Source organism: Vulpes vulpes, chromosome 10 (assembly GCF_048418805.1).
Source record: "Vulpes vulpes isolate BD-2025 chromosome 10, VulVul3, whole genome shotgun sequence".
NCBI lineage: Eukaryota > Metazoa > Chordata > Mammalia > Carnivora > Canidae > Vulpes > Vulpes vulpes.
This window is the reverse complement of record NC_132789.1, coordinates 22,800,935-22,824,542: the sequence shown is the minus strand read 5'-3', so window position 1 is coordinate 22,824,542 and position 23,608 is coordinate 22,800,935. Positions and strand designations below refer to the sequence as shown.

General features: G+C 51.6%; 1 protein-coding gene across 3 annotated transcripts in view; it reads left to right on the top strand.

Moving 5' to 3' along the window:
• Window positions 1-23,608, top strand: part of TTC28 (tetratricopeptide repeat domain 28) — a 616,681-nt gene that overhangs the window by 574,380 nt on the left and 18,693 nt on the right. For all 3 annotated transcript variants that reach the window (XM_072723128.1, XM_072723127.1, XM_072723129.1), the window contains one exon: window positions 14,702-14,846. In XM_072723128.1, coding sequence (XP_072579229.1) covers window positions 14,702-14,846 — 145 coding nt within the window. The remainder of the gene's footprint in view (window positions 1-14,701; window positions 14,847-23,608) is intronic.

The window sequence follows — 23,608 nt, the reverse complement described above, 5'->3', positions numbered from 1 at the left end:
GAGGGTGGGCGGGCCACAGTATGGTCTGTGCATCCATGTCTAGTGTGGTTCCAGCATAGGCCTTTCCAGATGGTTGCATCACAGGGGCTCAGCCATTTGCTGCTTCCCCACCGAAGAGGCTGCTTCCTGGGCAGATGTACCTCAGCAGTGAGAGTTCTGGGATGTGCAGGATGTGGTAGGGCTGGAAGGGTGCCCCCCAGATCTGGTTGCCCTGTGTTGGGACAGGAGCAGAGCCCTCAGAGTACTTGGTCATGTGTCCTTCCAGGGAGTCACGTGATTCCTCTACCACCCACCCTCAACCCCAGAGACTCAGGCCTAGGCCGTGGGGAGGAGGAGTGTTCCAGAGCCCGCCCTGTCCTCCAAATCCATGACCAAAAGCTTGACCTGTTGGGGAGGCAAGATGGGATGAGGGGTACACTGCAGAAGAAACTGGAAACCGTTTCTGCCCCAGATTCCTAGAGGCACGGGGAAGAGCAGTGACTAGAGAGAAATAAAGCTGACTCCATAAGGTCAGCCCGGTCAGTCTGCCGGAAATCATGCAAACCTGTGTCCATGTCTTCATTTGCATCATGCGTGTGTCTGCACAGACACATGATTGTGGTTCTTTATAAACGTTCGTATTGCACCTGCCTCCGGCACTTCCTGGAAGCAGGCTGCAGCAATGCCACAGACGTCTGCAGTAGACTGGGGGGCCCTACACAGACGGTGTGGCTATCCCTGTGTTCTGAATGTCTAGGCATTTTTCTGTGGTGTGGCACGTAGTGGGGGGTAGGTTTGGGCTCTGGGGCCAGGCGCATCTGGATTTGGGACCTCTCATTAGTGGGTGACCTTGAGCCTTTTGTTTTTTCATTTGGAAAATGAGAATAATAATAGAAGTTGTTATGAGGATGCCATCAATGTGGTGATGGATAAACAGTGTAGTAAGCAGTTTCCCCACCTGGGCTTGAAGTTTCGTTTCATTTCTTTTCTTTTCTCTTTTTTTCTTTTCTTTTCCTTTTCTTTATAAGATTTCTTTATTTGAGAGACAGAGTGCAAGTGGTGGGAGGAGCAGAGGGAAAGGAGAAGAGAGAATCCTCAAGCAGAGTTCCCACTGTGTGTAGAGCCCAATGCAAGGCTTGATCCCAGGACCCTGAGATCATGACTTGAGCCAAAATCAAGAGTCAGGCACTCAACCAACTCAGCCAGCCAGGTTCCCCTGGGTCTGAGACTTCTATGGCTCCAAAAGCCGTTTTTGTGTGTGGTGAGGTAGGGTAGGGTATCTCTACCCCAGAACCTGATTGGATAATTTGATGCTTCCTCACCTTACAGCCTCTCTCTGGCTACCAAATACCAGAGAGATTTGAATAAATGCAGAATAGTAACCCGACTAAATGTCTGTAACGGCCATGGCCCTGCCCTTGAGCCTCAAGGTTTCACACTCAGCTTCTGGCTGCTGTCCTACCAGCCCTTTTTTTTTTTTTTTTTTTAATTAATTTTTATTGGTGTTCAATTTACCAACATACAGAAAAACACCCAGTGCTCATCCCGTCAAGTGTCCACCTCAGTGCCCGTCACCCATTCCCCTCCAACACCCGCCCTCCTCCCCCCTTCCACCACCCCTAGTTCGTTTCCCCGAGTTAGGAGTCTTTATGTTCTGTCTCCCTTCCTGATATTTCCCAACATTTCTTCTCCCTTCCTTTATATTCCCTTTCACTATTATTTATATTCCCCAAATGAATGAGAACATACACTGTTTGTCCTTCTCCGACTGACTTATTTCACTCAGCATAATACCCTCCAGTTCCATCCACATTGAAGCAAATGGTGGGTAATTGTCGTTTCTAATTGCTGAGTAATATTCCATTGTATACATAGACCACATCTTCTTTATCCAGTCATCTTTCGATGGACACCGAGGCTCCTTCCACAGTTTGGCTATTGTGGCCATTGCTGATAGAAACATCGGGGTGCAGGTGTCCCGACATTTCATTGCATCTGAATGTTTGGGGTAAATCCCCAACAGTGCAATTGCTGGGTCGTAGGGCAGGTCTATTTTTAACTCTTTGAGGAACCTCCACACAGTTTTCCAGAGTGGCTGCACCAGTTCACATTCCCACCAACAGTGTAAGAGGGTTCCCTTTTCTCTGCATCCTCTCCAACATTTGTTGTTTCCTGCCTTGTTAATTTTCCCCATTCTCACTGGTGTGAGGTGGGATCTCATTGTGGTTTTGATTTGTATTTCCCTGATGGCAAGTGATGCAGAGCATTTTCTCATGTGCATGTTGGCCATGGCCATGTCTTCCTCTGTGAGATTTCTCTTCATGTCTTTTGCCCATTTCATGATTGGATTGTTTGTTTCTTTGGTGTTGAGTTTAATAAGTTCTTTATAGATTTTGGAATCTAGCCCTTTATCTGATATGTCGTTTGCAAATATCTTCTCCCATTCTGTAGGTTGTCTTTTAGTTTTGTTGACTGTATCCTTTGCTGTGCAAAAGCTTCTTATCTTGATGAAGTCCCAATAGTTCATTTTTGCTTTTGTTTCTTTTGCCTTCGTGGATGTATCTTGCAAGAAGTTACTGTGGCCGAGTTCAAAAAGGGTGTTGCCTGTGTTCTCTTCTATGATTTTGATGGACTCTTGTCTCACATTTAGATCTCTCATCCATTTTGAGTTTATCTTTGTGTATGGTGAAAGAGAGTGGTCCAGTTTCATTCTTCTGCATGTGGATGTCCAATTTTCCCAGCACCATTTATTGAAGAGACTGTCTTTCTTCCAATGGATAGTCTTTCCTCCTTTATTGAATATTATTTGACCATACATTTCAGGGTCCACTTCTGGGTTCTCTATTCTGTTCCATTGATCTATGTGTCTGTTTTTGTGCCAGTACCACACTGTCTTGATGACCACAGCTTTGTAGTACAACCTGAAATCTGGCATTGTGATGCCCCCAGCTATGGTTTTCTTTTTTAAAGTTCCCCTGGCTATTCGGGGTCTTTTCTGATTCCACACAAATCTTAAAATAATTTGTTCTAACTCTCTGAAGAAAGTCCAGGTATTTTGATAGGGATTGCATTAAACGTGTAAATTGCCCTGGGTAACATTGACATTTTCACAATATTAATCCTGCCAATCCATGAGCATGGAATATTTTTCCATCTCTTTGTGTCTTCCTCAATTTCTTTCAGAAGTGTTCTATAGTTTTTAGGGTATAGATCCTTCACCTCTTTGGTTAGGTTTATTCCTAGGTATCTTATGCTTTTGGGTGCAATTGTAAATGGGATTGACTCCTTAATTTCTCTTTCTTCAGTCTCATTGTTAGTGTATAGAAATGCCATTGATTTCTGGGCATTGATTTTGTATCCTGCCACGCTACCAAATTGCTGTATGAGTTCTAGCAATCTTGGGGTGGAGGCTTTTGGGTTTTCTATGTAGAGTATCATGTCATCGGCGAAGAGGGAGAGTTTGACTTCTTCTTTGCCAATTTGAATGCCTTTAATGTCTTTTTGTTGTCTGATTGCTGAGGCGAGGACTTCCAGAACTATGTTGAACAGCAGTGGTGAGAGTGGACATCCCTGTCTTGTTCCTGATCTTAGGGGAAAGGCTCCCAGTACTTCCCCATTGAGAATGATATTTGCTGTGGGCTTTTCGTAAATGGCTTTTAAGATGTCGAGGAAAGTTCCCTCTATCCCAACACTCTGAAGTGTGTCCTACCAGCCTTGTCCTCTGTTCTTTGGTAATGGCTCTCTGGCTCTGGGCCAGGACTATGTCCTCTCCTTTTGGCACCAACAAGAAAGGTGGAGTAGTCTCCCCAACCCTGACCCAGGCCAGCTCACCTGTTGCCCCCACACAGTGGCAATTCTGGGCAGGGGCCTTCCTGCCCACTGCTGTTCCTTCCAGGTGGATCCAGTCACCAGGCCTTAGGCAGGAGCCCCTGTCTCAGCATCCAACTGATCAGTAGGCACAAGCCAACAAGCCTGTCCTCAGGGGCCCTTCCTGTCCCAATGCACTGCCTCAAGGCATCTGCCAGGTTGGCCACTTGTGTGCTACCTGCCCCCTCCAGTCTGTGCTTCTCTGTGGGCAGCACAAATCCAAATGAGGCGCAGATGTGACATTAGGAAGGCTCTATCAAAAGTCACTTTAAGATCCTGTCTGTTGAGCAGTGACAAGTTTATTTGGAATGCACAAGGATTCCCGACAGGTTACCCCTAACTATCAAGCTTACCAATATATATTATAAGGTACCATTTAATTTATAAATAATGTTTTTTTTTTTACCACTTTTTTATTCACTTTCTTGTTCCAGAACTTATTTAGGATGGTTTACCAAAACATACAGATGTCAAAGATCACAGAAACAAGAAATAAATGGATGAGAAAGTCAAGATAGAAGGAAAATAAAGGTAGAAGAGAGGGAGTAAAACTTATATACGGAACATGTGCCGATAAGCACCAGCCACAGCAGAGAGGTCAGCCCAGACCCAGACTCACTGACTCACAGTCCGCCTTTTAGCAGAGTCGTCAGGTGCTTCACACAGAAATGCTGCTCCACCTTTGCCTGAAGCCCACATCCAGTGCAGTGCCTAATGGACACTGAGGCTGAGGCCGAGCCTGCCCAGCGGCTCTTCCTGCATTCCCCATAACCGCCAGGCTACCTCCACCCCCAGTGATCTCTCTTCCCAAATGCAAGTCACTGCCAAGACCTGCCAGGTCAAACCTGTAACATTTATGGGCTCCATTCCTGTCTATTCCCACTGCCATGACCCTTCCTGGAGACTCACTGTCCCCCTGACATGGCCATTTAATGTGATCCTAGGAGCACGCTTGGCAAGGTCATCGACGTTCAGCAGGGTTAGTGGCTCCAGTCTCCCATCTTATCAGCACAGAGCAGGACTTGGCCCCCCACTGGCTGAGCCTTCATCACCCATGCTGCTGTCCTCACCACCCACCCAGCCTGCAGGCCACTGGTCTCCGCTGTCCTGCACTGGCTGGAGCATAATTCTGATCACCTTCTCACTTGGGGTCCCAGGGAACAAGTTGAAATGGCAGAGCTTGGTGTTTGAATCCCCACGGCCTGGCTCTGCCACTCTTCCCACTTCCGATTGCATTCTCCTTTACCCTCTGTCCTATCCAGAAGGGACCCTAGACCTGCACTTGCCTACCTCAGAGCCTTGGCTTGGGTGGGACATAGCCAGGGAGGGCTTTCCTCTGGGGTGCTATCTCCAGTGGCCCCATTCACAAATCCATGGTGTATTGCCCTAAGTAGGATACTTTTCTCCTCTGAAATTCCCTGGCACTCTGTCAAGAAGGGAGCCATTGCCTTTTACCTCGCATTTTTTATTTATTTATTTATTTATTTATTTATTTATTTATTTATTTATTTATTTATTTTCATGTCCATGCCCGGTCATGTCCCAGGCTGTACCCTCCTCCAAGGCTGCACCACATCTGATTTCTTTCTGTATCCCCCAGGGTGCCTTGTTACATGCCTTGCGTTAAGTGGGTGCAGGTACTTACTTGTTCATTAGTGAAGGAAGGGAGGAAGGAAGAAAGGGAGGGAGGGAGGCAGGCAGGCTGGTCAGGACTGAGATAGACATTAACTAATAACAATGGCAGTGATGATGATGATGATGATCGTGGTGAATGTCTGTTGATTACTTACCAAGAACCCAGCAGTGTGCTAAGTGCTTTACATGTATTATTTTAGCCAATCCCTACAAAAGACATGAGGGGAACAGTTGTAACCCTCTCTTAAGGACAAGGGCCCTGAGGCTCAGAGAAATTAAATTAGTTGCTCAGGGTGACACAGCTAGTAAGTGACAGAGCCAGCATTAGGATCCAGATCTGCCAGTCTCCAAAGACAGTGCTCTGGCCTTCAGATCCCCACCCATCTAACACCCCTGCTAAATGATCATAGCCTTTGCTTAAACTCCTCCAGTGACAGGGAGCTCACTTCCTCCTGAGTTGGTGCTTTCTGTCTTTGGACAACACTAGGACAGCTCTAGAGGTTCTTTATGAGCCAGTAGGTGAGACCCTATAGGTTTGTTGGGTACAAGGGAGGCAGACATGTTTGACTCAAATTGTGTATAGGTGCAAGGCCCTCTGGAAAGGGTTTTCCTATGTTGCTGGACATGCATTAGCTAGACAGGCCACCACACACAGGATCATCTCTCCTTCTCTCCATCCCTGAGTACATGATAAGCCTGTCCCCCACTGACAGCCTGGCTTGGGCCATCTGTCCCAACTCCTGAGTGGTCAGGAAGTAAAGCCTATGCAAGGCTGGCCTGGGCATCAGCTTTTCCCAAGGCAGCAATCTGAAAGGTTTGGCGGTGGAGCCTCATGCACATTACAACAAAGAGCCAATGGCCACAGCAAAGTGCCCCGAGTGGGCAGAGGCTGTGACTCCTCTTGGTAGAAGTTTGTGCCACAGCGCCTCACCTCACAGGGCCTGAATGTGCTGACAAACAGACCATTGTGGGAGAGCCCAAGAGCAAGAGGAGAGAGGCCATGTGCTGCCCTAGACTGGTTCTCGAGCAAAAGGGAGCCAGCATTACTGGAAAAGTAGGGGTCCCTGGCCGAGCCCACCCAGCCTCATGGCTCTTCTCCCGAGGAGGGAGCCAGAGCAGCAAGCCAGGCACTTGGTAATTAAGGAGGTGAGCGGGCAGCAAGCGCCGACAGCTTATTGAATAAGTACTTAAAATGCATTTGACAGCTTTCCTCTCCCAGAGGAGACAACCCTTCATGGGAGGATGTTCAGCAGAGAGTCACTGAATGGTATCAGAGTCCTTTTTAAATTGAATTGAGGCATCTCTGGCTACTTGAATATAATGGATTTGCCAATTAATTTTTTCACTGGTACCTTAAACCCTGGGTGCTTGCTCAGAGCTCAGGCCAGCCCCGATCCCTCAGAAGATTCAGTTCACAGCTTCGAGCCCTGGAGGGCATTTTGAGGTATGCAGGGCTGAGAGCAGGGAGGAAGGAACCAAAAGGCTGGGCTCACTGTCTGAGCGCCCTGTTGGGGGCTCACCCAAGAACAGAGTTTGGCTCTGAGGAGGAAGACCCTGCTGACCAAGGTGGAGAGGTTCTCAGGGCCCGGGAGGAGCAGAGGCAGGACTCCCTCAGGACTAGGACGGGCCGCCTGGCTTACCTCTGTGGCTGTGAGCACACATGGTAAGCTGCCCGGACTGGCCATTAGAAAGTGAAAATGTCTGATAAAGACGGTCTGAGAAGGTGAGGAGCCATATGCCTGAGCTGCATGGGAAATACGGATGGAAAAGGCAGCCACGTTTAGAGGAAGCTCCCTGCTCAGGGAGCAGCCGCCTCCCTCCTCCCTGCCCCCAGCATGGCCTTGACCAGGAGGCAAAGTCCTGCTCACAGAGAGGCAGCGCTCTGGAAACTGGCACTCTGTGCAGTGTCTGCTGTGCTGGGGGAGAGGGTGCATTCCAGGTGAGGGTTTTGGAGCCAGAGATCAAAACAGCTCTAGGCCTCGGGCTCCCAGAGAACACAGGCCCCCCAGGCTGCAGGCTTCCTGTTGCCTGACTGTACCCAGAAGCAGAGGTCTGCCCTGACCTTGTGGCCTTAGGCAAGGAGCTTAATCCGGGGTCTCCATGTGCCCCTCTGTAACTGCAGAGGGGCTGGGCAGACGAGGTGAGGATTCCCGTGACCTACACACCTCACAGCCTGACTCTAGCCCACCCCGGAAGACGTCTGCATTGGTTAGTCCCCTACTCCCTCCTCTTCCCTCTCCCTGCTGTTCTAAAGATGTCATGGCTGCGTGTGCCCTGGGTGAGTGCCCCTGGCTCAGCTTACTCCACAGCCCCATGCCCAGAGAGACAGGGAGACCCCGAGTGCCTGGGGAGGAACTGAGAGCTCCAAGGCTCTCACTCCAAGGCTGCCTCAGGCCTTGCTTGGTCCTCAGGAAATTGTAAGCTCAGTCACCCCAGGTCACCCCAGGTCGGTGGCGGGGGAGGGGGCACTCAGTAAGCACACGCTGCCTGAAGGGCTGAACAGTCATTTTCCTTGGTACCTGAGGAGCAGAGCCTCAAAAAAGCTAGTTCCTCCCTCCATCAGATTTGGCCCTTTGTGTTTTCATGCAATGGCACCTTGGCTAGCTGCTCCCCTGTGCTCTGCAGGGGCTCCTGCCTCCTCAGATCAGGGAGCCCTGTTCACAGTGTACCAGGGCCTGCCCGTGAAGGGCTGCTTGCCTCTGGGTCCAGGTGTGCGTCAGGGAGAGCCACAGCCAGCCTGTTTGTATGAAGCTCTGGTTCCTCCCAGGACTGGGCTCTGGGTCATTGGTTCCTCTCTCCGTGCTGCAGAGACAGATGAGATCGAATCTCCCGGCCTTCCTGGAGTTGTCAAGTTTGAGCAGGGTGGGGGGCCCCTTTTAGTCTCTCCGGAGGGAGAGTCGGGCCCCTGCCCCCTCTATCCACATGCTCCCTCTGCTCCATCTTTGGATATGAAAGCATGAGAAGCCAGTGTGTATGTGGTGCGGTTGGGTGCTTAGTGCTCAGCTGTGTGCAGTGACCTAGGTCCCCTCCTCCAGGAGCCCGGGTGGGAGGGGTGACTGGCTTGGTGCCCACTCCGGGCTCTGTTCTGATGGGGACTTCTAGGCATGCAGCCCCCCCTCACCCCCCCCCCCCCCCCCCCCCCCCGGCAGGGCTGGTTCCCAACTGGCAGGCACACACACCAGCCCACACTGAGCCACAGCCCAGGCTGTGCCAATATCTGGGAGCCCGAGCAAGTCCGAGCACACCGGGTCTTCTGCAGGCCCATCCCAGTTATAAATCACCCTGCTTGGGGAATAGATCTCTTCATCCCTGAAGGGAGATTCATGAGCAGCCCGTGCCGCCCAGGCCGCCTGGTGTTTGTCATCATTCCAGAGACATAAACTACACCCCAGTGCCTCTGCCCTCCTCGGTAGCGCTTCACACATCATCTCCAGCTCTGCATTCTGTACGTGCAGGGGCCAGGCGGCTTCCGCCTTCCCTGTGGGCCTCCCTTCTCCCTGTGTCCTGGGCTTGCTCCCTTTCCTTTTCCCACTACCACACAGACAGTCATGCAGTGGAGAAAACGAATACTTCTCCAGAAGCAAATTAATAAAAATCATCTGAGGAATGAGCTAATAAAGACGGTGTGGTGTGAGAAAATCTCTTTGCCGAGAGCTAGGCTGTCAATTAGCCCCACGGGGTCCCTGGCGATAAATGGGCAGGCCTCGAGGAAAGGGGGCCAGTGCCACCTGCTGGAGCTTTGCGGTGGTGCAGCTGCGAATCCTGACCGCCTGGTTGCGCCCAGGAAGCTGGAAGCAGAGCAGCTCCCTGGAGAGGCTGCCTACTATCAGCTCCACCTGTGTGGACCCAGCAGCGGGGAGGGCAGGACCCAGCAACGGAGGGCGGTGTCGGAGGCAAGTGCTGGTGGCTCTGTGTGTCCTGAAGCCCGGGAGGAGCATGAAGCCCCCTCCCTCCCCTGCCAGGTGGGAGGCCTGCCTGGCTCCTGCTCTGCTCTTTGGCCTTGTACGGGTCTCTTCCTCTCTTGGAGCCTTAGTTTCTTACCTAAAAAGGAGAAACAACCAGGCGTCTTAGGCCCCTGAGAGAGGGTGTGGATGAGGCAGGCCTGGCAGGGGCCCAGATGTGCCCCTCCTGTGGCTCACGCTCCTGCCACGTGGGAAGCCTCTGCACCTCCGTCAGTGCTCCCATTCTGAGAAGTGGCAGGCAGCTTTGTCTTAGAGTCAGATTTCTGAGGCAGAAAGAAGTCAGTCAGGCTGAAAGGTCCTGCAGAAGGCAAAGCAGCACAGTCACCAGATTCCCACCTTGGAGGCCCTCCAGCCCACTCCATGGCCATTCCTTCACAGTGTGGTGGCTGCACCAGGAAGGAGACAGGTGTGCCTGCAAGGAGGACTGTAGGAGGCTCCTCATCCCACACACCTGTTCACACCCACCTCCCACTGCCAGCGGGGGCTAAGAGCCTGGGAGACCTGCTGCCATTTGGCCGGGACTCTGATCCTCTCCATGGGGCATGCATCTGTAGTGCTCACTGTCCAGGGCAGATGGCAGCGCTTAAAAGCTGTGCTCACATGGGGTGAGCACAGGGAGGGCTGCCGAGCTTCAGGCTCCGGGGGCTGGACCAGTGTCTCACTCAGCGCAGGGATCCAAAGAGTTTCAGTGGATTCCTAGAGTGAGTCGACTTTTAATTTATTAAAACTAGAAGGTACCGGGTGCCTTGGTGGTTCAATTGGTTAAGCGGCTACCTTCAGCTCAAGTCACGATCCCAGGGTCCTGGGATTGAGCCCTACATTGGGTTCTGTGCTCAGCTGGGAGTCTGCTTGAGGATTTTCTCTCTCTCTCCCTATGCCTCTCCCTCTGCTCTCTCTCTCTCTCTCTCTCAAAGAGAAAATCAAAAATCTTAAAAAAAAAAAAAAAAACCAAACTAGAAAAGATCTGCAAGGACATTAATCCAACCCTTTCATTTTACAAGCGAGAAGACAGTAGAAGAATGACCTGCTTGCCAGAGTCCCACGGCCAGTAGGTGACAGGCAGCCAGTCCACTGCTGTGGATAAGAATTCCAGGCTCAGGGCTAAGGAGCCAACTGCTTGGCTGTTTTGAATTACTGAAAATATCTTTATGCAGATGTCTAGGCAAATGTACCCCATAAATAGCTGTGGTAAAAACAGAAGCAACACATGAAAGGGAGCTTGTTGATTGCAGTCTGCACAGGGCAGCGGTGGCACCTAATGACTGGGGAAGTGAGGAAACCATCAGCCACCACCACCGGGACCAGGGGCCTGGCCTGAGACCCTCCCCCAACCTGTACCTCAGGAGGGCGCTGGGGTCCAAGGGACGCTCAGTCCCTCCTGGCCTTAGTTTGTCATGCTCCAGTTCTCCCCTTCCTGGACCAGCTCTCCTGGGAGCTACTGCTGGGTCATGGGAGCCTGCCACAGAGGGGGCTTGGGTGCCAGCAACGGATGATGCCTCTCACTCAGGGAAAGACAGCTGAATGGATTTACTGTGACTTCAAATTATGGTTTCAGGTTTGTTTGTTTTTAAATATGAACTGAGTGTTTTGTGGGCTTTTTTTTTTTTTTTTTTTACTTCGAAAATGGTATCTCTAGGGATAGATGCCTGCCACTGAATAGAAACACAGATCAGAGGCTTGATCTCTGGAGCTTCCTGCCTGACAGTGTAGGAAGCCATGTGTCCAGGTCCAGGCTAGGCTGGTTGGGGTCAGGGCCCAGAAGCTCCAGAGATGGTTTTTCTATGGCCTGCCAGAGCTCGCAAGGGACTAGAATAAGAGTCAGCACTCACATGGCATTCAGGGGCAGAAATCAGCAAGTATCAATGATGTACGGGTGGGCTTGACAGCCTGGGGGAGAACAGAACAAAGTTAGGTGCCACAGGTTCAAACATGGGGCCTCTCCCCTGGTGGGTTTATGTGACCTGGGGGGCCAGGTCCTGGTTACTGAAGTCTGTACTACCTGGAAACAAGAGAGAGTGTCCCAGGAAACCTCCTTAGAGCAAACAGGTGCTTCGATCGACTGTATTTACCAACCCTGGTCAAAAGCATCTGATTGGTTCTGCATCAAGCTGGCCAGGGGTCAGAGTAGGGTGTCACATGGCTTTGCAGACCAGCCCTGGAGACCAGGTGGCAAGTTCTCAGGAAAGGTTATAGGTTGCAGATGGCTCTCCTCTGATCATGTCAGGGAAGGAATTAGCCTGGGGGAGGAGCTTCGTGATCAGGCAAGTGTGATGCTTATGGAGGTGTGCGGCCTCCCCACAGCACCATCCCACAGCCCCAGGCACTCTGGTCCCTCTCTCCAGCATTTGTGCCTTTACCCACACTGTTCCCTCAGCGTGGAAAGCCCTTCTCTACCTTGTCCTCAGGCAGGCTCACTCGGATGATGGTGCCCACATCCAATGGCCCTCTTCCAGAAAGCTGTCCCTTGGCTCTGCCTGACCGGCAGTTGGTCAGTGTCTTGCGCTCTGAACTCTGCTGGAGCTGTCCCCTGTCCTCTCAGCCCATACAAAGACCCCACAGGCCTGCCCCAGCATAGGCAGGGGCACATGTGGAATAGGTTAGTGTTGTTGGTTCCTTTACATGCCTCTGGCACTTCATATGTTTCAATAAAAAGACACCATGGCCATCTGCACTTGCACTCTGAAATCTCAGCCTGTGGCCCACCCTCCTGTCCAGGCCCTTGTCTTACTCGCTGTCCCATCAGCTGAGACTCCCCACGACCTTTGGTGCTGGATGCTTTGCAGCCATTTCTCTAATCCTGACACTTTGTGCCTCTGGACAGCATTTCCCCTTTGTGCCCACTCAGAAAACAAGACCTAGAGCCCCAGGCTGGGATTTGCACCCAGCATGCCTCCCGTATACCTCCCCAGCTCCCTAACTCCTTCCAGACATGTTCCTTCCCAGGCACTTCCTTGGCCACTTCCAGAAACCACATTTCTGCGCCTCACCCTGCAAGCGGTGTGCCCTGCGCAGGCCTTCAGGGTGGCCCCACCTGATGTCCTGTGCCCCGAGGACTCCACTCAGCCAGGAGGAATCAGATTGGCCCTGCATGTGGTACTAAGCTCTTACAGTAAGTGGTATCTTTGAGTCAACTGGAAGGACTCCACCACGCAGCTTGGATTATACTGGTTTCCTGCGACCCCAGAGGGGGGCTCATGGGGATATTCTAGAGCTGGGGTCTTTTTCTCTAGAAGAAGCTTTTTAGTTCAGAGCCTTGGGATTTGTGGAATGCCCCGTGAATCACGGGGAGCACCTGAGGCCACAGTGTTGAATGGGGATATGGCACTCCCTGGGGATGCCTGCAGCTGGAGTCATCGCACTCAGGTGCCTCCTGTGGGGTTACCAGCCCCCCGTCCAGGCAGACACCTGTCCTGCTGCCCCGATGACGATGCGGGCTCCTGGGGCTGTGGTCTCTGCTGAGAATGTGAACCCACGTGGGCTCGTGACAGGCACTCTGAGCATTGCCAGAGCATCTCCTCTGAAGGGAGCATCTGCCCCCACCCCCCCTTCAGGGGACTGCTGCTCTTTGCAGTGTAGTCTGTGGAATTATGTGAGCCTCTGCGTGTCACTCCGGGCTTATCTGTGCTTCGCTGGCTCTGATGGCAGAGACACGCCGCGGCCCCAGTCGCTTGTAATGACATGTTTCCTGAGCGAGTGAGACAGAGGGGCAGAGGCGAGCAGGCTCCCAGGCCTCCAAGCCCTGTGCTCTTCCTTCTCGTGCAGGGGCTGGGGGCTGCCGAGGGCGCTCAACAGCTTGGCTCCACACAGCCCTGGAATGTAGGTCAAGTGGGACATTTCTGAGAACACTGATAGAGTGGGGGGAAGCCAGGGGGTAGAAACTATACCTGGAAAACACAAATGGATCTTTCACATTGTTTCTTTAGACTGTCGTGGATCCTGGCCAGGCCCAGGAGGGATAACTGCCTTCTGGTCTTTTCTCAGGAAATGCTTAAGCTGCCACCACCAGCAGCCCAGAGTATTTACCAAAGCTTCGAGGTGCATCTCGTATGAGACCTGGTCTTTCCCCATAAGCGTCCTTGAGTACGTAGCCAAAACTCCAAAAATGTGCATAGTGTCTAAATCAAGGTTAAGAGACCACTGACTGTCCAGCAGCGATGCAGAGAACGTCCCCAGAGGCTGCGCTGAGGCCACACCAGCCGGTTGTGGGCAGGTTCAGAGGGAAGCATGGGGGGTGGCCTGGTGCCTTCAGTGGAAGTGGGCATGTTTCCTGCCTGCTGCGTCTTCTGCCCACCTGTGCTGTGTGCCCTCTGCAGGCCCCCAGGGCGGACAGCAGTGCCTGCGGCAGGGAGGCAGTGCTCAGGAAACATTCTTCTTTTTTTCTCTTCTTTTTTTAAAGATTTTATTTACTTACTTATTTTAGGGAGAGCGAGCAAGAGGAGGGGCAGAGGGAGAGGGAGATTCCCAAGCAGATTTCGTCCTGAGTGGGGAGCCCAATTCTGGGCTGGATCCCATGACCTGAGCTGAAACCAAGCTCAACTGACTGAGCCACCCCAGCACCCCAGGAAACACTTTCTAAGGGAATGGATGTTCTTGTCCTGCATTAGGAGTGTGAAATTTGGGGTCCTTGGGATCAAGAATGCCATCTGTGCTAATAAAACTGCCTGGCAACACCGAAGCATAAGCTACAATGCAAAGCAGAAGTCTCAGGCACACTTGAGCGGATCCCCCAGACAGGGGCTGCCGGGCCAGGAGTCCTGCGGGGCCTTGTGCCGTGCCGAGGCTCAGACAGGTGCCTGGTGGCTGACCTGAGCCCTGGGTTGGGGCCAGCACACTCCTTGTCTTGCCCGTGGCTCCTGCCCAGAGATTAATTGGCCTTGGGACACTGTCCTCCCCATCAGCTTGGTGGCTGCTGCCGATTCTAATGGTCCTCACGTTTGCCTGCACACAATCGCTTCACACAAGGATGTAATTAAATCCTCTGAACAGCACTTTGGGACATTTGATTATGCAGAAAAACTCCATAGAAATGTAAGCTGTTGTGTGCAGCTGGTTTACCCTGCGGTTTCTGTCAGTGCTCACTGTTCTGTGACAATTACCTGAAAGGAAGGTGAAGCAGGTGAAGCCAGGAGGGAGGCCGGGCCGGGCCCTGCTGTGCAGCCCCTGAGCTGCCTCTTCAGGACTCCACAGGGAGCAGCACCCCCCCTCCCCCACTTGCCCCGTGTGTGCCCTGCTTACTCCCTTGGCCCTTCTCTCCCCAGGAGCTGCCAAAGCATGACGAGCTTGGTCAGCAACACCATGTCGCCGATCAAGGACGGGACCTCCTCTCTCCCCAGGAGGCAGAGCTCCTTTGCCAGGCCCCCACTCCGTGCTCTATATGACCTGCTCATAGCGCCCATGGAAGGGGTAAGTGCCCCCTGGGGCCCAGAGGCTTCTAGGCGTCAGGACACATTTGTTTACCGCTCAGTGCCCACGTGTGCCCCTTAGATACAAAATGGGCTCCTGAGACAACCAGGGGTTTTCCAGAACACACATCTCTCTCCAGCTTCTCTGTGTTTGGAAGCGCATTTTCGGTTGGCTTCTGGTTAATGGGTGATGCCCTGGGCTCAGGTGTCGGGTTCAAGCCCTAGCTCTGTTCCTTTCCAGCCAGGCAGGTCTGGCCTCAGCTGCATCAGGTACACTATGAAGTGATGCCCTCCTCCCATCTTCTCATCAGTCTTTGGGGCCTAGGGAAGCGTGAGGTTGTGCCCATCTCAATGGGAACCATGCCATCCATGTGGGCCAAGAGCATATGGCAAGGGGGATGTGCCCATGACTCTGCTTTGCCCTGCTGGGAAGCCTTCCTCATCTCCTGCCTCTCATTTGAGGGTCTTGCCTGAGCAGCTCACACCAGGGCTGTGCTTTCTGCTGAGAACAGATCCCTCAGCCTCTGCCACTGTCAGGAGCCACTGACTCCATCACAGAGCCTGGCATCAAAGACATCCTTTCACTTGGGATTTCTCGAGAAGGTTGAGAACAGCTCCTGATGGGTTTCTGTGGCTCTGGACTTTGTACATCATTCTTTTCTCCGGGTATTGCTCCCTAACTGGGTGGGGGAGACCAGACCAAAGGGCTCAGGGATCTTATGAATCTGTCAGATTCCTTTACATATAACTGTGTATTAGTCATCTCTGGCTAGTATACTATGAATTGGGTGGTTTGGACACTGCTGTTTATTTCTCATGGTTCTGTAGACTTGAGGTCCCAGGTGAGGGTGCCAGCGTGTTCACATTTTTGGTAAAGACCCTCTTTCTGGCTATAGACAGCCCCCTTCTCACTGTGTCCTCACATGGTGGCTCTGGTCTCTTCCTCTTGTAAGAGCATTAACCCCATTATGGGGGTACTGTCCTTGTAACTTCATCTAAAGCAAATTATTTCCCAAAGGCCCCACCTCCAAATACCATCCCACTGGGGATTAGGGCTTCAACATATAGATTTGGAGGGATACCAGCATTTAGTCCATAACAGACCCCAAGGAAAGCCCAAGGTGCCTGCACTCATGGAGGCCTGGCTCTCAGACAGGGAGGGCGTGATTGACGGGCCTAGGAGAGCAGACTGTAGGCCTGCATATCCTAGCGACTGTCTGCAGCCAGGTGGGAGTTTTGTCTTGCAGACATTCAGGTTGCCCCTCAGCAGCTCACTCTTCAGCTTCAGCCAGCTGGCAGAGGTGAAATGTGTCCTCAGGAAACCCCTCCTTGACAGCATTTCCCTCCTGGCCAGCCAAGGACGTGTGTCAGCTTGCCCAGTATGTTTTAGGAGGCTGCATGCCTGCTAGGGCCCTCCAGACTTCTCTCGCTCAGGGAGCCAGGGGTGGTGGGAAGCCCAGAGCTTCGGGGGCTGGCAGTCTAGACTCATATCTGACACTGACCTTCCCCGGCTGGGTGACCTTAGCCAAGCTGTTTCTCGTCCTTGTTAGGAAGTGAGACCATGCCACAGAGTGTGTCAGGTCTGAGCAGGGCTGGGCTCAGAGGAGTGGGAGGAGCTCACAGGACAGCAGTAGCAGGAGGACTCCTGGAGAGAGGTGGCCGCTGTGCCATATAGCTGCCCCTCCTGGTACCCCAGGGCCTCTGGTCCCACCAGCACAGAGGCCCAGTCCTGTCTTCTCCTTCCCTGCAATGCACTGGGCTGCCCTGTCTTTTGTAGGACTGTTGTCCCCTTGGTGTCCTCTTTTTAATGAAGGGCCAAGACTTCAGAGAGCACCCAGCTCAGAGCATCTCAGATGCCATGCTTAGTGTGATTTGTGTGCCGTATCCCAGGGAAGAAATATACACCTATACCCTTAGGCTGATTTGTCATCAAATTGTCGTGCAGACCATATCGGTGATTTACTACCACCCCTGCTCGCCCTGAGCTCTACATTTTGCACTAATCCCCTGGATCCTCTGAAAGCTATTCAGACCTTCCATTCTTTCACTTGCTTGGGCCTCCTGAGGCCCTTTGCACTCCCCCTTTTGTGTCTAGGTCCCAGATTACTTGCTCCATGAATATGGAATGGGCTGGTGGGGATGGTGAGGAGAGGCAGGGAGCAGAGGGCAAAGCTGGAGCCTGGGGCTGTGACCAAGCGTGTACTTGGATACTCAGGTCATCTGGAGCGGCAAGCACCTCACCTCGTTCTGGCCCAGGCTGAATGTCCCCTCCTCTTAGAAGCCTTTCTTGCCCTCTTCTTCCATCAGCCTGCAGGCTTCATCCCCCTCCCTGCCACTGGTCCCATAATTACCCCATGTCTTTCATGGTACCCAATACCTCACTGGACTCAGAACTTCACTCTTGGCCTACCCCACCTTTTCCCCCTTGCTCCCTCCCTGAAGGCAAGGATGGTGCCTCATCTCTGTGTCCCCAGCAGCTGGCATGGGGCCTGGTACATGTTGACACTTGGTCAAGTTTATGGAATGGTATGTGGTTCAAAGCTGTATTTGTTTTTTGCATGTAGTCTGGCATACAAAGCAGAAGACCCAAGGCACAAATCAGCCTGTGGACTTTGTGTGGCCACTCTGTGTGGCACTTAGAAGCTTTCTCCGAGGCTAGGAGGCAGAAGAAAGGGGCTGGGCCTGCTCTTGCACAGCTTGGAATCCAGTGAGCCCCCAACCCTGCCAAGCAGCATGGTACCAGGATTCTGGCTTATTTCAGGGTAGGATCATGAGTTCCCCAACATGTCTGCAAGGGACCCACACGTGCCCCATTGAGTCAGGGGAAGGTGGTTACTGGGAAGGGGCTGTGCGCCTGAGGCAGAAATCCTCTAAGGTGAGAGCGGCCCGAAGAGGAAGGGGGAAGAGAGGCCGTGCTTCCCCCCAGGAGAGAAGCTGCAGCAGCTTGAGTCATCCTTCTCAGGGATTCTACAAGTTTAGAAAATCTGCACTGTTTTTTCTCCCTGAGAACTTTCCCCTGTGACTTAAACAATAAAAATGTGGAAGGTCAGTTAGTTCATTCACAGTTCTAACCCTCCACAAGTTAGAACAGTGCATGAAACCAGCCTTCGTGACGCTACCTGTCCAAGGTAGGGGAAGCCCGGCCAGAAGGCTGCTGTGTTGTTCGGGACCTACACTGTAGGAACGGATGGGACGGAAGTGCTCCCCCACCCCTGCACCACACGCCCACCTGCAGGGATGTGGTCTCATCTTGAAGTGAGGCATTTAGTTCAAAAGCATCTCCTTGGTTCCTGATAGTTAAACTATTCTCTTGTATGACTGAGGTGTTCGAATACTGTTAAGGAGTGTGGCTGCCTCATAAGAGACCCAGACTGAAACCTTTCAAGGGCCATTAAATGGTCAGCAAAAGAGTTTGTCCTTGGGTAGCTGAAGTGATCCTTTATGTTCTGGTAAAAGCACTTCACTGAAAAGTTCCATCCATTCATTCAACAAGCACTTGTTGACACGTGTTGGGTACACACCATCCTGGACATGGAGGAGGTGGCAAAGAGGGTGGCAGTCCGTGTCTGATGCTCCCAGACCGTGCTCAGGTCAGGTGGGCTGCAAGGAGCGCCTCCTCAGCGAGGCTGCCTGGGTGGAGGAGGAGGAGGAGGAGGAGGAGGAGGAAGCCCAGGCCTTCCTCCCTCATCCCAAGGCCAGCACACCAAGCTCCAGCGGCCACTAGAGGGCGACACGACACCATCTGCCTGCCTGCCTGCCTGCTCCCAGCGCCATCAGCTGCCCGGCAGAGCCAGACCCTTTTCCACATTTTCAATGAAAATACAAATCAAAACCAAAAGTCCAACCTTATGAATCACTGACACTTCAAGACTAAGACGATTAGCCTCTTCACATAGGGCCTATAATTATTTGAACAACTGCCTCTGCATAGCCCCAGTCCTGTGGCTAAGGGATTGGGTCAGACAGTATGAAAAGTGGAACAGAATAATATTTTACTGTAGGCTTGCACCAGTATTTGATTTAATTTGGCTTAAGGGAAACACCGCTGTGGCTCTTTCCTGGAAGCACGCTGTCCTTTGCTGTCAGGATGGGGTGAGTGTGTCCAGCTGTCTTTGAGTAGGGCCCAGCTACATCTGCACATGACCCATCATCAGACATTAAGTCAAGTCCTGCTGATACCCACAGGAGAAAATGTCACCAAAGAAAAGTTGCCAGGGTTTCTTGTGAAAGGGAATGGGACCTTATATATGTCCCTGGCATTCATTTTTAGTCAAACAAGAGTAAAGGACAGTAAAACCATGCCTCTGGGCCCTGCCTGTGGTGAAATGACAGACCCGGACCAGCTTTGTCTTGCAGCAGGGTCGTGTAAGAAGTTCGTGCCAACAGCTGTGTTCCATGAGACGCATCGGATGTGACGAGGCCCCCAAGGCTGCTCTAGGGGAAGCCGCTTGCTAACTCTGGTCCCAGATCACCCCCTCAGTTTGCAGACAGGGCTTCACTCAAATCCAGAAGCTGCTCTGATCAAGGAGCCAGATGTAGAGTAGGAAATTGCCTGGGATTTGGGTGAATCATTCTTCAAAGGTCCAGATTGGTGGGCCTTTCAGGACCCCTGGAGTTTAGACTTATTCTAGTTGACTAGTCCCATCTTTATATATATATATATATATATATATATATATGTATATATACATATTTTTTTTTTACTCATGAGAGAAAGAGAGAGAAAGAGGGAGGGAGGCAGAGACAGAGGGAAAAGAAGGCTTCCCACAGAACAGGGAGGCTGATATGGGACTGGATCCCAGGACCCCAGGATCATGACCTGAGTGGAAGGCAGATGCTTACCTGACTGAACATCCAGGCACACCCTCTAGTCCCATCTTTATCATTATTTTCATTTATTAAAATTCCCTGTTTCCTATATTTGCAGTATAAAGCTGTAGTTGTAGGATAGGCAGCAAGAGTGAACGACCTTGATCAGAAGGAAAAGTATTCCTCCCCACCTCTGTGCTTGATGAAGGGGGCTGCCTGTTTATCTGGACTTGCCTATCACAGGGCCCCCAGAAATGTACTTGACACCTGCCATTCAGGTTGGTTGGGCTGGTATGCTGGGGCTCTGGGGATTTGCCCCGACCTCTCATCTAAGCATGTAAGGCAGAGGCAGAGCTCAGCTCTGACCAAGTCATGCCCTTAATTTCTTGCAAAATCCAGTAGCCTTGGAAACCAGCTCACCCCAGAACAGATGCTCCAGCAGATAAGACTGCCCACCTAGGGGTCTAAACAGATTCAGGGTTTGGAGATGGCCAGGGAATATTGGTCCCCAGAAATAAACAGACCTCCACTCCTGACCATGGAATGGGGGATGAGGCCCCCTCAAGACTGGCATACCTGGGGTTGGCAGCCCCACTGCCAGCCTGTCTAATTGATTACTGAGTGAGACATCTGTGGTGATATTCAAATGAGGACAGACGTCACCCAAGGACGGCAAGCATTTCCACAGCTGATTAGGGCAAGGAATAATGGAGGCAATAAGCTGCCCAAAGCTGTAAAACTGGCAGTGAGAGCGCTCAGACTGATGAGTGGCCTCCTGGGAAGTGAGTGTCCCCACCTGGGTCAGCACTGTTGGGTTCTGGCTCTGCTACAGTGGGTGTTCAACAGTGGCTGTCTCAGCCCCACGTGGGCAGATCCCACCCCTGAAGGTCACATGCTCGTTTTTCCTGGGTCAGCAGAGAACGAGAGGGCCACTCTTGCACAGAGGCCCCCACCCCCCAGCATGGGCAGACCCTCTGGCTCTGGCTGTCCATTGGTCATGTTTCCCCAATGTCCAAGTCCCAAACCCCACCCTTCACTGGTTCTTCAGGCAAACCAATGGTTTGTTGTTGGGATGACCAAAGAATATAGTCAGGTGGGTTGACTTTGACTCTTGCATTTCTGGTTGCATTACAGAATCTACAGTCTTTGTAGATTTCAGTCATGCTTTGAGGGTTATTTCCAACAGTTAGACGATATTTGCTGAAACCATCTACATCCAACTACAATGCCAAAATTTCCCAGAAACATCACAGAAAAGGCTTCTCTACCTTAAAAAGTTCTGTATGATCAGTTCACTCGATCAAAAATACGAGTCAGGAAAAAATCCCAAAATTTGTCCTATGATTTTGAATCAGGAAAAGATCCCAGATTCCTGCCAGTTCTTGCTTCTGGGATCCTTGTTATAGACAGTAGAGTCCATTTTATTCTAAATCGAATCTGCTAGAAAGTCACAGACCCAGGAGTTTTCTTTCCCTCCCCCAACCCCAGGGATGTTTATTCCTCTGGCCTGTGATGCTGTGACATTCTGAGCAGCTTCACGTGTCATCTAGCGAAAAGGAAGCTCCCTGCATGTAGAGGGTGCACGCTGATCCTTTGAACCCTGGTGACCTTTGTGGTGCACATAGCTCTTAAGCCAGAAGCCAGGGCACCTGCAGTATCACATTTAATATCAGCGCTTCTGAACAAATCAGGGCCGCTGGTCACCGTGAGTGTGTATAGGAGATCCCTACTGAAAAAATGGTGATCAGATCAGAAGTCACCACCAGCCATACATTCAGGATCTGTGGCGGTTGCCTGGGAGACTGCAGATTTGGAAATTGGATTTCAGGGTTACTGTTTGGTGGCAGACTTCAGAGGTGTCAGGTGTCACAGGCACTCAGTAAATAGCTGGTAGATGATGGTGATGGTGCCATGAGGACGAGAAGAATGGTAGTGAGGTTGGTCTCTCAGTGTCCCTGGGTTAAGGTTTGGAACTGGATGTTCCAGAGGTGCCACTTACATGTTTAGCCACGTAATGTTTATAAGCACCAGAGGGAAAGGGAATGAGTTATACAAGAAATTAAGGTGCAAGAAAAAAAACAGTGTGATTGACCCTTGAACAACACGAGTCATATGTAATGTGGGGCGACAACCTTCTGTGCAATGAAATATCCAAATGTAACTTTTGACTCTCTCAAAACTTAACTACTAATAGCCTACTATTACTCGGAAGGCTTATAAATAACAAGGAGTTGATTAACATGTTTTTAAGTTACCTGTATGATATACTGTAATCCTACAGTAAAGAAGCTAGAGAAAAGAAGGTGTATTAAGAAAATCATCAGGAAGAAAAAATGCCTTTACAGTCTTGTCCTATGTTTGCTGGAAAAAACCCACATATATGTGGGTCCACGCCATTCAAACCCATGCGGTTTAAGGGTCAACTATAAAAATTATAGGGCCTATGTTCACCTTACTTCAAGAACCTGCAGACAGTTATGAATTTGCATTTGACTAGTGTGTCCTGAGTGCCCACCAGGTGCCAGGTACCACACCTCCACAGCCGGCTGTGACCCACAGGCCTGTGAGGTGATGGATGTGCACACTATCTTGTGGGCTCAGTCGGGGGATAGAACCTGGATTAGCCAGAGTACGTTTAATAGACTTATTCCATGTGGCAAAAGAGTTCAGTTAGCTATAAGGACACTATCTAGTTTTCTCGGGCTGAGGGAGTTGACCCAAAGAAAGGTTGGGCACCGAGAAAGCTGTGTGGTTCAGCCCACGGGATAGCAGAGACAGTCACTGGTTTGGCCAGGCTGGAGCTGGTCCCAGGTTGCTAGCAAGCAAAGGCTACTCTCTGCATGGGGGCAGGAGAGCAGCCGATCAACTTCGGGCAGCAAGGGTGGCAGTGAGAGTCCAGGCGCCTGCTGGGGCAGGAGGCCTGCAGGGTGTGCAGGTTCCATGGGTCCTGGTTGTCGTGTAGCAAGGGCTGCAGGAAGGTTATCCCGCACATGATAGATGGACACATTCTGGGCTTTGCTGCATGTCTCCAAACACACGCTGCTGACCTGGGCCAGCAGGAGAGCCCCCACTTGGCATTGCTCATCTGCGCCCTCCAGCAAGGAAGCTCAGCACCGAGCTCCCTTCAGGAGACCCAGCTGCAGGGACCAAGTCACCGGGCAAGTGTTGATGGGGCATTGGGAGCTGCGAGTCTATAAAGTGACAACAGTCGCCCACACCCACCTGCGGGTGCCCGCTGCCCACCCCATCTAAGGAAACAGCCCTCCCCCTCTGCAAATTCTGGGCCTGGCCTGTGTCCCCTCATTGCCAGACTTCCCTGCTGGGGCGCTCAGTCTCCCCTTTTCCATCCTAGGCCTGGAATGCACTGGGATGAGCAGGGTCACTGGGGGAGTAGACAGATTTTAGCACCTCCCCTTCTGTGTTGGTCTACTTTAAAAGATCCGTTTCTAGAAACGTCAGAGGTCAGAAAGTCTGAGTCTTTGCTGGAATTTGTTGGACTCTGTTAGTTGCTGATATGGGGCTGATGCTGAGGAGCCCTTTTATCTCTCAAACCCTGGATTTAAGAAGCCAGCAGATCCCCTTTCTAGACTGAGATACAGATGCACGGAGAAGCCTTCCCCTGCATTGTCTCTCCTTTTCTATCTCTAATAGATGATATGTAATTTGGATAGAGACATCACTTTATTTTCCGTTTTCAAGTTCACATTGGATTATAGCTAATCTTTTAGTGCAAGGGCAATGCCCGTGTATCCTGGGGACCGAATTCAGAAGACAGTTTCCAGGGCATCTTTTCTGACACATTCGATCCGTTTCCCGCCGTCTTGTAACTGGAGCTGTCAGTCTGCCGTGAGGCCTGTCTGCCTGCAAGCCAGGCTGCTGACACTTGCCTCGTTCCATGCTACCCAGACACTGGTCCCATCTGGGGCCCTCGCCCAGGGCTCTGCGCGGGTGCCA